The following is a 17,606-nucleotide window of genomic DNA, read 5'->3' as shown; positions in this document are numbered from 1 at the left end:
TTCCATGGGGGGGAGGGGAGGGGATAGAAAAGGCCCATGAATTATTCTTGTAGGCCCCGGGAGGAACAAGATAAGCAGGGCCACTCCCGCTCCCCCACCCCCCTCCTCACGTCCAGTTCTGGGCACCACACTGTAGGAAGGATGTGAAGGTTTTAGAGAGGGTGCAGAAGAGATGCAATGGTTCCAGGGATGAGGAACTACAGTGACGTGGAGAGACTGGAGAAGCTGGGGTTGTTCTCCTTGGAGCAGAGAAGGTTAAGAGGAGGGTTAGAGTTAGGGTTAGGGTTGAGGTGTTTAAGGATTTAGACAGAGTAGATCGAGAGAAACCGTTTCTAACGGCTGAAGGGTCGATAACCAGAGGGCACAGATTTAAGGCGATTGACAAAAGAACCCGAGGCGACATGAAAAACCTTTTTACGCATCAAGTGGTGAGGATTTGGAACGCACTGCCTGAGAGGGGTGAACACAGATTCAATAGTCGCCTTCAAAAGGGAATTAGATAAATACTTGAACGAGAAAAAATTGCCTGGGATTTGGGGAAAGAGCGGGGAGTGGGACTGATGGGTTTGCTCTTCGACAAAGCTGGTGCACTCGATGGGCTGAATGGCCTACTATTCTACGATTATCCAATTCCTTTGAATATCGGGCACAGCGTATAACAGGCGGCAAATGCAATGTGTCCGTTTCGCACAGTTTTCAACATGTGTTTCTATCCCTTTAAGTCATGGCAGCCTCAACAGATTCCTAGTTTGAGAAAGATAGATCTTGCTGGGCTCCGGGCCGTGAAATTAATCTCTTCCTTTGGTTTGATTTATAGTAACCCAGCGGTCTTAACTACTGACATGTGTCTCTCTTTCTGTACAGGTGAAGCATTCAGGTGTTGTGGCCCCATTCTCCACGAGAACCCTGTCACACCCATCTTTTCATTCCTTTTATGCCGCGGTTGGGTCTCAGCAGTCACAGGACTTCCCCGCTGACATGGACGGCTCCAGGCTCAAGGACCAAGCCTCCATTGGATCCCACTCCAAGCCTGGCTGCACAGTGAAATCAGAAGCCAGCCTCCTCCGTTCCCAAGAAATTCACAGTAAGACTCAACAAGGAACTTTGCAATAATGTCATCAAAATTTGTGAAATAGTTGTACAAGTCGGTGCATGTCTGTATACGCTTGTACAAGGTGTGACCAAACATTCTATATTCTGATCACCCCCTGTGCTCACTACCCCGTGTCCTAACTCGTACCGAGTCCCACTCACCCATCACCCCCTGTGCTCGCTGCCCCGTATCCCGCTCACCCATCACCTCCTGTGCTCTCTGCCCGTGTCCTAACCCACACCGAGTCCCGCCCACCCATCACCCCCTGTGCTCGCTGCCCCGTATCCCGCTCACCCATCACCTCCTGTGCTCTCTGCCCGTGTCCTAACTCACACCGAGTCCCGCCCACCCATCACCCCCTGTGCTCTCTGCCCCATATCCCGCTCACCCATCACCTCCTGTGCTCTCTGCCCGTGTCCTAACCCACACCGAGTCCCGCCCACCCATCACCCCCTGTGCTCGCTGCCCCGTATCCCGCTCACCCATCACCTCCTGTGCTCTCTGCCCGTGTCCTAACTCACACCGAGTCCCGCTCACCCATCACCCCCTGTGCTCTCTGCCCGTGTCCTAACCCACACCGAGTCCCGCCCACCCATCACCCCCTGTGCTCGCTGCCCCGTATCCCGCTCACCCATCACCTCCTGTGCTCTCTGCCCGTGTCCTAACTCACACCGAGTCCCGCTCACCCATCACCCCCTGTGCTCTCTGCCCGTGTCCTAACTCGCACCGAGTCCCACTCACCCATCACCCTCTGTGCTCACTGCCCTGTGTCCTAACTCACACCGAGTCCCGCCCACCCATCACCCCCTGTGCTCTCTGCCCGTGTCCTAACTCACACCCAGTCCCACTCACCCATCACCCCCTGTGCTCACTGCCCCGTGTCCTAACTCGCACCGAGTCCCACTCACCCATCACCCCCTGTGCTAACTGCCCCGTGTCCTAACTCGCACCAAGCCCCACTCACCCATCACCCCCTGTGCTCTCTGCCCGTGTCCTAACTCGCACCGAGTCCCACTCACCCATCACCCTCTGTGCTCACTGCCCCGTGTCCTAACTCGCACCGAGTCCCACTCACCCATCACCCCCTGTGCTCACTGCTCCGTGTCCTAACTCGCACCCAATCCCACTCACCTATTACCCCCTGTGCTCACTGCTCCGTATCCTAACTCGCACCCAGTCCCACTCACCTATTACCCCCTGTGCTCACTGCTCCGTGTCCTAACTCGCACCCAATCCCACTCACCTATTACCCCCTGTGCTCACTGCTCCGTGTCCTAACTCGCACCCAGTCCCACTCACCTATCACCGCCCCCCGTGCTCGCTGCCCCGTGTCCTAATTGCCGGTAACGACTGAAGTATGGAATCGAGACTCGAGTGCCGGGCCAGTGGCGAGCATGTCTGCGTGGACTTTTCTACATTTTAAAATGACACGAGCAGCAAGCAACTATCCCAAAGTCAGAAGCCATGAACGTTCTGGATCAATAGACATTTTCTCCAGTTGAATATTGGGAAGACCGAAGCCATTGTTTTTGGTCCCCGCCACAAACTCCGTTCCCTAGCCACTGACTCCATCCCTCTTCCCAACTCCTGTCTGAGGCTGAATCAGACTGTTTGCAACTTTGGTGTCATACTTGACCCTGAAATGAGCTTTTAATCACATATCCGCAGCATAACTAAAACCGCCTATTTCCATCTCCGTAACATCACCCGTCTCCGCCCCTGCCTCAGCTCATCTATTGCTGAAACCATTCCATTCCTTTGTTACCTCCAGACTTGACTATTCCAACGCTCTCTTGGCTGGCCTCCCACATTCGACCCGTCGTAAACTAGAGGTGATCCAAAACTCGGCTGCCCTTGTCCGAACTCGCACCGAGTTCCGCTCACCGCTCACCCATCACCCCCTGTCCTAACTCACACCAAGTCCTGCTCACCCATCACCCCCTGTGCTCGCTGCTCCGTGTCCTAACTCGCACCGAGTCCCGCTTACCCATCACCCCCTGTGCTCGCTGCTCCGTGTCCTAACTCGCACCAAGCCCCACTCACCCATCACCCACTGTGCTCGCTGCTCCGTGTCCTAACTCGCACCGAGTCCCGCTCACCCATCACCCCCTATGCTCGATGCCCCGTGTCCTAACTCGCACCCAGTCCCGCTCACCCATCACCCCCTGTGCTCGTTTCCGTCTGTCCTAACTCGCACCCAGTCCCGCTCACCCATCACCCCCTGTGCTCGTTTCCGTCTGTCCTAACTCGCACCCAGTCTCGCTCACCCATCACCCCCTGTGCTCGCTGACCTACATTGGTTCCCGGTGAAGCAACACCTCGATTTAAAAATTCTCATCCTTGTTTTCAAATCCCTCCATGACCCTCTCCCCTCCCTATCTCTGTAATCTCCTCCAGCCCCACAACCCCCCCACCTCCCGCTCCCCCCGAGATGTCTGCGCTCCTCTAATTCTGTCCTCCTGAGCATCCCTGATTATAATCGCTCCACCATCGGTGGCCGTGCCTTCTGTTGCCTGGGCCCCAAGCTCTGGAACTCCCTCCCTAAACCTCTCCACCTCTCTACTTCCCTTTCCTCCTTTAAGACGCTCCTTAAAACCTACCTCTTTGACCAAGCTTTTGGTCACCTGCCTTAATTTCTCCTTATGTGGCTTGTGTCACAATCTTTGTCTTCTAACCCGCTATACAAACACAAGTTATAGTTGTGGATCGTCTCTGGTTTCCATCTTCTTGCTTTTTATCTCAATCATTCTTCCCTCTTTCTATTTTACCAATGCTAAAAGGAAGCGTTTGCATTTATACACTGCTTTTCACTTCCTCAGAGCACCCCTAACACTTCACAACCAATAAATTACTTTTGAAGTGCAGGTACTGTTCTGCAGGCGAATGGGGCAGCCAAATTGCACATAGTAAGGCATCACAAAGGAAAGAAAAGACTTGCATTTCTATAGCGCCTTTCACGACCACCGGATGTCTCAAAGCGCTTTACAGCCAATAAAGTACTTTTGGAGTGTAGTCACTGTTGTAATGTGGGAAGCATTGGCCAATTTGCGCACAGCAAGCTCCCACAAACAGCAATGTAATAATGACCAGATAATCTGTTTTGTTATGTTAATTGCGGGATAAATATTGGTTGGGACACCGCGGATAACTCCCCTGCTCTTCTTGTTTACATCCACCTGAGAGAGCAGACGGGGCCTCAGTTTAACATCTCATCCAAAAGACAGCAACACCGACAGTGCGGCGCTCCCTCAGTACTGCCCTTTGACAGTGCGGCGCTCCGTCAGTGCGGTGCTCCCTCAGTACCGCTCCTCCGACAGTGCGGGGCTCCCTCAGTACCGCCCCTCCGACAGTGCGGCGCTCCCTCAGTACCGCCCCTCCGACAGTGCGGCGCTCCCTCAGTACCGCCCCTCCGACAGTGCGGCGCTCCCTCAGTACCGCCCCTCCGACAGTGCGGCGCTCCCTCAGTACCGCCCCTCCGACAGTGCGGCGCTCCCTCAGTACTGCCCCTCCGACAGTGCCACACTCCCTCAGTACTGCCCCTCCGACAGTGCGGCGCTCCCTCAGTACCGCCCCTCTGACAGTGCGGCGCTCCCTCAGTACCGCCCCACCGACAGTGCGGCGCTCCCTCAGTACCGCCCCTCCGACAGTGTGGCGCTCCCTCAGTACCGCCCCTCCGACAGTGCGGCGCTCCCTCAGTACCGCCCCTCCGACAGAGCGGCGCTCCCTCAGTACCGCCCCTCCGACAGTGCGGCACTCCCTCAGTACCGCCCCACCGACAGTGCGGCGCTCCCTCAGTACCGCCCCTCCCACAGTGCGGCGCTCCCTCAGTACCGCCCCTCCGACAGTGCGGCGCTCCCTCAGTACCGCCCCTCTGACAGTGCGGCACTCCCTCAGTACTGCCCCTCTGACAGTGCGGCACTCCCTCAGTGCCGCCCCTCCGACAGTGCGGCGCTCCCTCAGTACCGCCCCTCCGACAGTGCGGCGCTCCCTCAGGACTGCCCCTCCGACAGTGTGGCAGTCTCGGCACTGCAATGGAGTGTCAGCCTAGATTTACATGCTCCGGTCCCTAGACGGGGCCTGAACCCACAGAAGAAGAACATCTGCTTTGGCCATGCCCATGCTCATATCCTCTGGAATTCTCAACCTAAAACTCTCAGCTTTGTTACACCTCTTCCTACCTTTCAAATCTTTCTTAAAGCTCATGTGGAGCATAAGCAGTGGCATGTACCTGTTGGGCAGAATGGCCTGATTCTGTGCTGTAAATACCTTGTAAGACTACGTAAAGCTTACCTCTTTGGCTGCTTCCCCTGGCCAATCTCCCAATTCTTGCTCAGCGTTCTCTGATCCCCTTATTAAGCACTTTGAGATGTAAAATTACATGAAAGATGTTATTTGAATGCAAATTGTGGCCCAGATCTAACAAAGAGAGGGGGATCGTCTAACTCGCTGCGTCATGATCTTTCTGCTTCTCTGTTTCAGTGCCAGCTATCCATCCATGTGAGTTTTTCTACACTGACCCATCACTGCCATCTGGTTATCGGGTTTACAACCATCTCTCCCTCCCCACACGCCAGGTAATGACCCAACAGTTGGAAAATGCAGGTGGTTTGAGTGGAGCATTCTCATCGAGTGTCTTCATCCGCCCCCTTGAGCATCTCTGATTTTAATCGCTCCACCATTGGTGGCCGTGCCTTCAGCTGCTGGGCCCCAAGCTCTAGAACTCCCTCCCTAAACCTCTCCTCCTCTCTACCTCTATCTCCTTCCTTAAGACGCTCCTTAAAACCTACCTCTTTGACCCAGCTTTTGTCCCCTGTTCTGATGTCTTCTTAACGTGGCTCAGTTTCAGAATTTGTCTGATAATCGCTCCTGTGAAGTGTCTTGGGACATTTCATTATGTCAAAGGGGCTGTTATAAAGGCACCTTATTGTCTTGACCACTGCAGGATAACGTTCTTTGGGATCGATTTTGAGTACTCTCGTCTGGCGTTAACAACCCCTAACTGAGGTCATTAGCCCAATCGTCCCCTAAACCGGCGATGCGGCCAAGAGGCCGACCATGTCCAACTCGTCCACCTGTTTCAGGCAATAAGAATTAGGAGCAGGAGTCGGCCATTCAGCCCCTCGAGCCTGCTCCGCCATTCAATGAGATCACTGCTGATCTTCAACCTGAGCTCCACTTTTCTGCCCTATCCCCATATCGCTGGATTCCCTTAATGTCCAAAAATTTATCAATCCCAGCCTTGAATATCCTCAACGACTGAGCCTCCACAGCCCTCTGGGGCAGAGAATTCCAAAGATTCACCACCCTCTGAGTGAAGAAATTCCTCCTCATCTCAATCCTAAATGGCCGACCCCTTATCCTGAGACTGTGACCCCTGGTTCTAGACTCTCCAGCACGGGGGAAACATCCTCCCTGCATCTACCCTGTCAAGCCCTGTAAGAATGTTGTATGTTTCAATGAGGTCGCCTTCCATTCTTCTAAACTCTAGAGAATATCGGCCTAGTCTGCTCAATCTCTCCTCATAGGACAATTCCCCCATCCCAGGAATCAGTCTGGTGAACCTTTGTTGCACTCCCTCAAAGGCAAGTGTATCCTTCCTTGGGTAAGGAGACCAAAACTGATGAGCTGAGGCAGGGGCAGAGACGGGCGATGTCCTAGGGGGAGTGTTTGTTAGTGCTGTTGGGGAGGAGTTAAACTAATATGGCAGGGGGATGGGAACCAATGCAGGGAGTCAGAGGGAGACAAAAAGGAGGCAAAAGCAAAAGACAGAAAGGAGATGAGGAAAAGTGGAGGGCAGAGAAACCCAAGGCAAAGAACAAAAAGGGCCACTGTACAGAAAAATTCTAAAAGGACAAAGGGTGTTAAAAAAACAAGCCTGAAGGCTTTGTGTCTTAATGCAAGGAGTATCCGCAATAAGGTGGATGAATTAACTGTGCAAATAGATGTTAACAAATATGATGTGATTGGGATTCCGGATACGTGGCTCCAGGATGATCAGGGCTGGGAACTCAACATCCAGGGTTATTCAACATTCAGGAAGGATAGAATAAAAGGAAAAGGAGGTGGGGTAGCATTTCTGGTTAAAGAGGAGATTAATGCAATAGTTAGGAAAGACATTAGCTTGGATGATGTGGAATCTATATGGGTAGAGCTGCAGAACACCAAAGGGCAAAAAACGTTAGTGGGAGTTGTGTACAGACCTCCAAACAGTAGTAGTGATGTTGGGGAGGGCATCAAACAGGAAATTAGGGGTGCATGCAATAAAGGTGCAGCAGTTATAATGGGTGACTTTAATATGCACATAGATTGGGCTAGCCAAACTGGAAGCAATACGGTGGAGGAGGATTTCCTGGAGTGCATAAGGGATGGTTTTCTAGACCAATATGTCGAGGAACCAACTAGGGGGGAGGCCATCTTAGACTGGGTGTTGTGTAATGAGAGAGGATTAATTAGCAATCTCATTGTGCGAGGCCCCTTGGGGAAGAGTGACCATAATATGGTGGAATTCTGCATTAGGATGGAGAATGAAACAGTTAATTCAGAGACCATGGTCCAGAACTTAAAGAAGGGTAACTTTGAAGGTATGAGGCGTGAATTGGCTAGGATAGATTGGCGAATGATACTTAAGGGGTTGACTGTGGATGGGCAATGGCAGACATTTAGAGACTGCATGGATGAATTACAACAATTGTACATTCCTGTCTGGCGTGAAAATAAAAAAGGGAAGGTGGCTCAACCGTGGCTATCTAGGGAAATCAGGGATAGTATTAAAGCCAAGGAAGTGGCATACAAATTGGCCAGAAATAGCAGCGAACCCGGGGACTGGGAGAAATTTAGAACTCAGCAGAGGAGGACAAAGAGTTTGATTAGGGCAGGGAAAATGGAGTACGAGAAGAAGCTTGCAGGGAACATTAAGCCGGATTGCAAAAGTTTCTATAGGTATGTAAAGAGAAAAAGGTTAGCAAAGACAAACGTAGGTCCCCTGCAGTCAGAATCAGGGGAAGTCATAACGGGGAACAAAGAAATGGCAGACCAATTGAACAAGTACTTTGGTTCGGTATTCACTAAGGAGGACACAAACAACCTTCCGGATATAAAAGGGGTCAGAGGGTCTAGTAAGGAGGAGGAACTGAGGGAAATCTTTATTAGTCGGGAAATTGTGTTGGGGAAATTGATGGGATTGAAGGCCGATAAATCCCCAGGGCCTGATGGACTGCATCCCAGAGTACTTAAGGAGATGGCCTTGGAAATAGCGGATGCATTGACAGTCATTTTCCAACATTCCATTGACTCTGGATCAGTTCCTATCGAGTGGAGGGTAGCCAATGTAACCCCACTTTTTAAAAAAGGAGAGAGAGAGAAAACAGGGAATTATAGACCGGTCAGCCTGACATCGGTAGTGGGTAAGATGATGGAATCAATTATTAATGATGTCATAGCAGCGCATTTGGAAAGAGGTGACATGATAGGTCCAAGTCAGCATGGATTTGTGAAAGGGAAATCATGCTTGACAAATCTTCTGGAATTTTTTGAGGATGTTTCCAGTAGAGTGGACAAGGGAGAACCAGTTGATGTGGTGTATTTGGACTTTCAGAAGGCTTTTGACAAGGTCCCACACAAGAGATTAATGTGCAAAGTTAAAGCACATGGGATTGGGGGTAGTGTGCTGACGTGGATTGAGAACTGGTTGTCAGACAGGAAGCAAAGAGTAGGAGTAAATGGGTACTTTTCAGAATGGCAGGCAGTGACTAGTGGGGTACCGCAAGGTTCTGTGCTGGGGCCCCAGCTGTTTACATTGTACATTAATGATTTAGACGAGGGGATTAAATGTAGTGTCTCCAAATTTGCGGATGACACTAAGTTGGGTGGCAGTGTGAGCTGCGAGGAGGATGCTATGAGGCTGCAGAGTGACTTGGATAGGTTAGGTGAGTGGGCAAATGCATGGTAGATGAAGTATAATGTGGATAAATGTGAGGTTATCCACTTTGGTGGTAAAAACAGAGACAGACTATTATCTGAATGGTGACAGATTAGGAAAAGGGAAGGTGCAACGAGACCTGGGTGTCATGGTACATCAGTCATTGAAGGTTGGCATGCAGGTACAGCAGGCAGTTAAGAAAGCAAATGGCATGTTGGCCTTCATAGCGAGGGGATTTGAGTACAGGGGCAGGGAGGTGTTGCTACAGTTGTACAGGGCCTTGGTGAGGCCACACCTGGAGTATTGTGTACAGTTTTGGTCTCCTAATTTGAGGAAGGACATTCTTGCTATTAAGGGAGTGCAGCGAAGATTCACCAGACTGATTCCCGGGATGGTGGGACTGACCTATCAAGAAAGACTGGATCAACTGGGCTTGTATTCACTGGAGTTCAGAAGAATGAGAGGGGACCTCATAGAAACGTTTAAAATTCTGACGGGTTTAGACAGGTTAGATGCAGGAAGAATGTTCCCAATGTTGGGGAAGTCCAGAACCAGGGGTCACAGTCTAAGGATAAGGGGTAAGCCATTTAGGACCGAGATGAGGAGAAACTTCTTCACCCAGAGAGTGGTGAACCTGTGGAATTCTCAAACACAGAAAGTAGTTGAGGCCAATTCACTAAATATATTTAAAAGGGAGTTAGATGAAGTCCTTACTACTTGGGGGATCAAGGGGTATGGCGAGAAAGCAGGAAGGGGGTACTGAAGTTTCATGTTCAGCCATGAACTCATTGAATGGCGGTGCAGGCTAGAAGGGCTGAATGGCCTACTCCTGCACCTATTTTCTATGTTTCTATGTTACGGAGGTGGAAGTAGGCGATCTTAGTTATGCTGCGGCTATGTGCTTAAAAGCTCATTTCAGGGGCAAATATGACACCAAGGTTGTGCAAGAGTGTGGTTGGGCCTCAGGAGTTGGGGAGCGAGATGGAAATGGCTAGGGAGCGGAATTTGTGGCGGGGACCGAAAACAATAGCATAGCAAGCTCCCACACACAGCAATGTGATAATTGTCCGATAATCTGTTTTTTTGTTATGTTGATTGAGGGATAAATATTGGTCCCAGGACCCCGGGGTGGGGGGCGCGGAGGGGGAACTCTCCTGCTCTTCATAAAGATCTACCATTGTAAAGCTGGGCTTTTCACAGTTCCAAATGGGTGGTCAGGATAATTTTCTAAATTTACTCTTCTCATATAGATTAGCATCTATGAGCATTGCCTGATAGAACTAGCTCCCAACCCAATGACGCAAATAGAACCTTGATTGCCATTTTAAATAGGAACTGTTCGGGCAGGCTTCGATCAGTTCCTTGGAGGAATGAAAGAGGCCCTTCTGAAGGTAATCTTGAATGCGTAATTTATTTTGCCTCATCTCCCCTGTTGTGTACGTAAATAAACAGACTAACTGAACTAGGAGTAAAGTAACTTAACTGTGTCCTTTATAGCAACCTTTAAAAATGGTGTCCCAAACCAGCATGAACCAGAATATTTACAGCAACTGTGAATAGCTCCCGCAGGGTCCTAATGCCTGTCTTGTGAGCTGTAACAAACAGAGAGTATGAACACAACATCCCCTTCTGATTCTTTTGCCAATTCTCTTAAATCGGTGTCCTCTGGTTACCAACCCTCCTGCCCGTGGAAACCACTTCTCCTCAAAACCCTACATCACTTTGAACACCCCTCTTAAATCTTCTTTTAAATTTCTCAGCTCTAAGGATAACACTAGTTTTCCCACAAGGCACATCAACTCCAGACACCTATTACATTGAATGAAGTCACTCTTACCATGCATTCCACAGGAGAGATGTTCTATTGCTTTCTTCCCACCTGTCGTGAAGGTACCGATTCACTTCCATAGGGACTGGCAATCCTCTGTACATTGGAAAGGACCTTAGTGCGAACGGTTTCAGTGAAACGCAACCCGTTCCTCGCCCAGTACCCACAGCGAGAACCATGGCCCATTTGTTTCTTTTGTCCTTAGCCCCAGGTCCATCTGCAGAGCTCCAACAATTGTCTCAGCTGAGATCAGATAGCTCAGCAGCGAGCAGGCATGTTACTCAGCCCAACCTCTAGATGGTGCCACGATTTCTTTATTTTCCCCGTCTTTCTGCACTTGCCACCCACCAAAACCATGAACGGGATCCAAAGCGGGAAGTCACTCTATTCAAACTTTTAAAAAATTAATTCACGGGATGTGGGTGTCGCTGGCAGGGCCAGCATTTATTGCCTGTCCCTAATTGCCCCTGGAGAAGGTGGTGGTGAGCCGCCTTCTTGAACCGCTGCAGTCCGTGTGGTGAAGGTGCTCCCACAGTGCTGTTAGGGAGGGTGTTCCAGAATTGTGACCCAGCGACGATGAAGGAACGGGTCGATACATTTCCAAGTCAGGATGGCGTTCGTGGAGTTGGCAGTGCCTGCAGTCCTTTTCCTTCTGGGTGGTGGACGTCGCGGATAATGTGATTCACCACCCCAGTGAGATTTTCTGTGATTGGTCTTTTTTTTTTACGCTACTGGAGTTCATAGAAGCATAGAAATTTACAGCATGGAAAGAGGCCATTCGGCCCATCGTGTCCGACAAAGGACTACCCAGCCTAATCCCACCTCCCAGCTCTCGGTCCGTAGCCCTGCAGGTTACGACACTTCAGGTGCACATCCAAGTACTGTTTAAATGTGGTGAGGGTTTCTGCCTCTACCACCCTTTCAGGCAGTGAGTTCCAGACCCCCACCACCCTCTGGGTGAAGACATTTCCCCTCAAATCCCCTCTAAACTTCCCCCCAATTACTTTAAATCTCTGCCCCCTGCTTGTTGACCCCTCTGCCAAGGGAAACCGGTCCTTCCTATCCACTCTATCCAGGCCCCTCATAATTTTATACAACTCAATCAGGTCTCCCCTCAGCCTCCTATGTTCCAAAAAAAACAGACCCAGCATCTCCAATCTTTCCTCTTAGCTAAAATTCTCCAGTCCAGGCAACATTCTTGTAAATCTCCTCTGTACCCTCTCCAGTGCAATCACATCCTTCCTGTAATGCAGTGACCGGAACTGCACGCAGTACTCCAGCTGTGACCTAAGCAGTGTTTTACACAATTCAAGCATAACCCTCCCTGCTCTTGTACTCCATGCCTCGGCCAATAAAGCAGTTGGTAAAGGGTTAACCATGTGATTAACCATGATCATTCTGTTGTCTCTGTAGGTGCTTCAAGGTTTACGGCTCAACACTCCTGCTCCAGTCATGTCTGCTTTTGTAGCTCCAACAACGGTTCAGAGGGAGAATCGCACTGCTGCCAGTCACTCTTTAAATAGACCCCAGGAACAGAGCAGCCCTGTATCTAAAGCTGAGCATGATGCTGTCAGCACCTTGCTGGAACTTGAGCAGTGCGGCCAGTTAGACAGCACAGGGGCACAAGCCCTGAAGTGCCCGCTGAAGAGCGAATATGTTCACCAGACGTCGGAAGATCTCCAGGACATTGGAATTCATTTATCAGCCAATTCGGGAGACTCAGGAATAATGGACTGTGCTGACACCAAACAAAAGCATTTCTCGTTTCTTCACGATTGGAGCAACACAGAGCTTTACAAAATCGCTCACTTATCCAAGCCTGAATATGAACACTCCTCTCAGCAGCTTAAATCCATCGTCGCCACTCAGACATCCAGGAAGTCTGAAGGCGGACTGACCAGCGCATCCTCGGAGGCAGAGGTTAATACCTTTGACTCTACAAAGTCGTCCTGTGCTGGAAGGCTGCCTGCAGAGGTCACAGACATTGTGCCAGAGGTAGCTCAGGATATTGAAATCAGCAGCTGTGATTTCCTTAGTTAAGACTGCCACATTGAAAAGTTATGATCGGAAAAGATTGCACATGCCATGGAAGAAGAAATGGAACGGCATTATTGCGCCCCGAGAAAGATAACGATGGCAGAGGGGTTTGGGTTGGGTTGGTCCAGAGTTTATCGTGTGTTGAAACTATTTTTAATTCAGCTCCAGAAACTCAGCGAGACAAAGTTGCATGTGTTAATTCTGCCCAGCTTCTCAAGTTGTTCCTCTGAGCTTCAACGCCTGTCGTCAGCAAGCATCTTGGGGAACCTTGGGGTGCTCAAACTTGACACAACAGAGCTGAATCACCCTGAGCTGGTTAACTAATGGAAAATGAACGGTACCGAGACAAAAAGCAATCTACAATTAGGAGGTCAGCTAGTAGATACCATTAATTGCACCGAATTGCATTGTGCTGGTTTATTGTGCAAGTACAAATTGGTCGGTAAGTGCAACATTGGGTCTTCAATACACCGAGCTAATCCCAGAAATGATTAAAGGCCTTGTCTTGGAGTTTACTGCAAAGCAGTCACTCCTAGTCCAATTACCTTTATGGAGGAGCTCGGCTTAGTGAGAAATGGTGAATCTGAGGGAGCATCACAATATCTGAAAACAGTCACTCGGTTTGGACGGGCAGTATGAGGTCAGAGAATGGTGAATCTGTAGAGACAGAGCTGAGAAGACGAACAGAGAGTGAGTAAAACTTTGTCGGACGGACAGAATGGGTGAAGTTCAGGGAAGTCACAAACCAGGATACAGGCTGAGTTGTGCAACTGATTGATGAAGCCATCCAAATTCTACAATCACATTTGAACCCAGAGGATATTGCAAACTGGGAAGTTTACTCGAGATGAAACTTTGGGGGAGGGAGCTTCGAGACAAATTACTTTTGGTGTCAAGCAGGTGATAAGATTGACAGGCCAAAACATCCCCACATACTGCGCCACTGAAGTGCAATTCTTGTTCAAAATTGGACAGAATAACAGAACAGGATTCTCAAAATACCAGGCGAGATCCTGTAATTGACTTATTCAGTCACCGTAAAGCAAAGGCCTTGCTGATGAGATTTAATGTTGTGATAAGCGTGCAGACACTTTATCCAGATACCACAACAGCCCACTTTACAGTAAGTTACATCCTTCAATCGCACTGCAGCCTCTTCATTTTGCGTCTAATCTGAAATTTTTGACTTGTTTTCCAATGTCGGGCAGCAGGACCATATGTTTACATTTGTGATGAGTGTTGCGTTAAGTGGAGAGGATGCTCCAACAGCAAAAAAGCAGTTCTCAATTCCTGACATGAAAATCGAGTTTTACGGGGCACTGTACCCTCTACTGGGTAAAAATACACTTGAATGTAGACTGTTCTTTGGTGAATTTTTTCCCATCAAACCGCATCTCTCGTACACAGTTATGAGAAGCCGTTCGTTTATTACAAGTAACAAGTCGGACACAAGTTGTGCAATGTAACAAATCCCAGTGTGTTAACCAACAAATAAACATGTTTAAAGCTATTGATTGTCAACTTTATTTTGTCCCTCTGGTTCTTCTCCTGGAGGTGCCGACTCTTGCTGGGGTACAATTCCACTGGTCCACGGCATCTTCCACAATCTCAAGGAGCCACTCTCTTGCTGTCTCAACGTGTATTTATATAGCACCTTTAACGTAGTGAAATGTCCCATGGCGCTTCACAGGAGGATTATAATTTGACACCGAGCCGCATAAGTAGAAATTAGCGCAGGTGACCAAAAGCTGGGTCAAAGAGGTCGGTGTTAAGGAGCGTCTTGAAGGAAGAGAGGTAGAGAGGTTTAGGGCGGGAGTTCCAGAGCTTGGGGCCCAGGCAACAGAAGGCACGGCCACCGATGGTGGAGCGATTGTAATCAGGGCTGCTCAAGAGGGCAGAATTAGAGGAGTGCAGACATTTTTGGGGAGGGGGGGGGGGGGGGGGAGCTGGAGGAGATTACAGAGATAGGGAGGGACGAGGCCATGGAGGGATTTGAAAATAAGACTGAGAATTTTGGCGTTGCTTAACCGGAGGCCAATGTAGGTCAGCGAGCACAGGGAGTGATGGGTGAACGGGACTTGGTACGAGTTAGGACACAGGGCAGCGAGCACAGGGGGGTGATGGGTGAGCGGGACTCGGTACGAGTTAGGACATGGGGCAGCGAGCACAGGGGGTGATGGGTGAGTGGGACTCGGTGCGAGTTAGGACATGGGCAGCCGAGTTTTGGATCACCTCCAGTTTACGTAGGGTAGAATGTGGGAGGCCAGCCAGGAGTGTGTTGGAATAGTCAAGTCTAGAGGTAATAAAGGCACGGGATGAGGGCTTCAGCAGCGGATGAGCTGAGGCAGGGGTGGAGACGGGCAGGTAGAAATAGGTGGTTTTAGTTATGCTGCGGCTATGTGGTTAAAAGCTCATTTCAGGGTCAAATATGACACCAAGGTTGTGCAAGAGTGTGGTTGGGCCTCAGGAGTTGGGGAGCGAGATGGAAATGGCTAGGGAGCGGAGTTTGTGGCGGGGACCGAAAACAATAGCATAGCAAGCTCCCACACACAGCAATGTGATAATTGTCCGATAATTTGTTTTTTTGTTATGTTGATTGAGGGATAAATATTGGTCCCAGGACTCGGGGGGGGGGAACTCCCCTGCTCTTCGTAAAGATCTACCATTGTAAAGCTGGGCTTTTCACAGTTCCAAATGGGTGGTCAGGATAATTTTCCAAATTTACTCTCCTCACATAGATAAGCATCTATGGGCATTGCCTGATAGAACTAGCTCCCAACCCAATTCTGCACCCCTGTAACACAATAAAAACTTATCTTTTCCACACAAGAAAATTATTCAGCTTGCCTGTACGGTAACATTTTGTGTATTTGCAGAATGCAGTGAGTGCAGGATAGTTACACAGATTGTGTGGATAAAATCAATACCAGTCACAGCACTGCGGTCTCCAAGCAGGATTGATGGGGAGAACAAGGAGCCAATGCTGGCTGGAATAGTGCTGTCACGTTATGCACCAAGTTATCTGGGAAAGCATACCATTAATGACAGAGGATTGCCGCTGCACATTCACAACACAGGCGGAGGAGAAATCCGAGGCACACGCCTGACACTAAGGTGCCAGATGGATTTATTCACAGATAAAGTCACTTACAACAGCAAGCACAACAGACAGTTATTGGAGTCAGTTCCAGTAAAGGCAGCTTTCAGGAAATGGTTAAACAGACAAGCCAGTCAGTTGAGTTTCCGTGAATGCCTTTCGGTACATCACCCACCCTGGCTAATCCTCCTCAAAATTAAAATTAAATTGTCAGCCGTGGCTCAGTGGGCAGCACCCTCGCCTCGAGTCAGAAGGTTATCCCACTCCAGAGACTTGAGCACAAATATCTGGGCTGACACTCCCAGTGCAGTACTGAGGGAGCGCCGCACTGTCGGAGGGGCAGTACTGAGGGAGCCGCACTGTCGGAGGGGCAGTACTGAGGGAGCCGCACTGTCGGAGGGGGAGTACTGAGGGAGCCGCACTGTCGGAGGGGCAGTACTGAGGGAGCTGCACTGTGGGAGGTGCCCTCCTTCGGAAGAGACGTTAAACAGAGGCCCCGTCGGCTCTCTCAAATGAACGTAAAAGGTCCCACAGGCACTATTTCAAAGATCAGAACCAGGTTGATGCCAGAGATAAGGGGGTTGACTTATGAGGAAAGGTTGGGCCTCTACTCATTGGAATTCAGAAGAATGAGAGGTGATCTTATAGAAACGTATAAGATTATGAGGGGGCTTGACAAGGTGGATGCAGAGAGGATGTTTCCACTGATGGGGGAGACTAGAACAAGGGGAAATAATCTTAGAATAAGGGGCCGCCCATTTAAAACTGAGATGAGGAGGGATTTCTTCTCGCTAAGGGTTGTAAATCTGTGGAATTCGCTGCCTCAGAGAGCTGTGGAAGCTGGGACATTGAATAAATTTAAGATAGAGAGAGATAGGCAGTTTCTTAACCGATAAGGGATTATGGGGAGCGGGCGGGGAAGTGGAGCTGAGTCCATGATCGGATCAGCCATGATCGTATTAAATGGCGGAGCAGGCTCGAGGGGCCGAATGGCCTACTCCTATTTCTTATGCAATGTTCATATGAGTTCGCCCCGGTGTCCTGGGGCCAATATTTATCCCTCAATCAACACAACAAAAAAACCCAGATTATCTGGTCATTATCACATTGCTGTGTGTGGGAGCTTGCAGTGCGCAAATTGGCTGCTGTGTTCCCACATTACAATAATGACTACACTCCAAAAAGTACTTCATTGGCTGTAAAGCGCTTTGAGATGTCCGGTGGTCATGAAAGGCACTATATAAATGCAAGTCTTTTTTTCTTTAACTAGGGAGGGTCTCGCCAGCAACACCCACAGCCCAAGAACGTGAACAACAATGTCCTGATGTAAGTTTGCTGCAGAACCTCACCCATTTGCGGACATTCTACTGGCCAGTTCTAAAGCAGCATGGGTCTTCCTGGCTTCAGTCTGCCACTTCGATGGACTTAGTGAGCTTACTATTTAAATTGAGGCTCCCTCACCAGGCGAAACCCACCCTTAATTGCCGGTAATGACTGAAGTATGGAATCGAGACTCGAGTGCCGGGCCAGTGGCGAGCATGTCTGCGTGGACTTTTCTACATTTTAAAATGACATGAGCAGCAAGCAACTATCCCAAAGTCAGAAGCCATGAACATTCTGGATCAACAGACAT

At 49.7% G+C, this 17,606-nt stretch overlaps 1 protein-coding gene across 2 annotated transcripts in view; it reads left to right on the top strand.

Annotated features, from left to right (window-relative positions):
* Positions 1-14,380, top strand: part of LOC139233045 (uncharacterized) — a 29,681-nt gene extending 15,301 nt beyond the window's left edge. For both annotated transcript variants that reach the window (XM_070863565.1, XM_070863566.1), the window contains exons 6-8: positions 865-1,084; positions 5,573-5,667; positions 12,253-14,380. In XM_070863565.1, the coding sequence (XP_070719666.1) occupies positions 865-1,084; positions 5,573-5,667; positions 12,253-12,879 (942 nt within the window). In that variant the 3' untranslated portion in view covers positions 12,880-14,380. The remainder of the gene's footprint in view (positions 1-864; positions 1,085-5,572; positions 5,668-12,252) is intronic.
* Positions 14,381-17,606: the final 3,226 nt, after the last annotated feature.

Source organism: Pristiophorus japonicus, chromosome 20 (genome assembly GCF_044704955.1).
Source record: "Pristiophorus japonicus isolate sPriJap1 chromosome 20, sPriJap1.hap1, whole genome shotgun sequence".
Taxonomy (NCBI): Eukaryota; Metazoa; Chordata; class Chondrichthyes; family Pristiophoridae; genus Pristiophorus; species Pristiophorus japonicus.
This window is presented reverse-complemented; position numbering and strand designations above follow the sequence as displayed.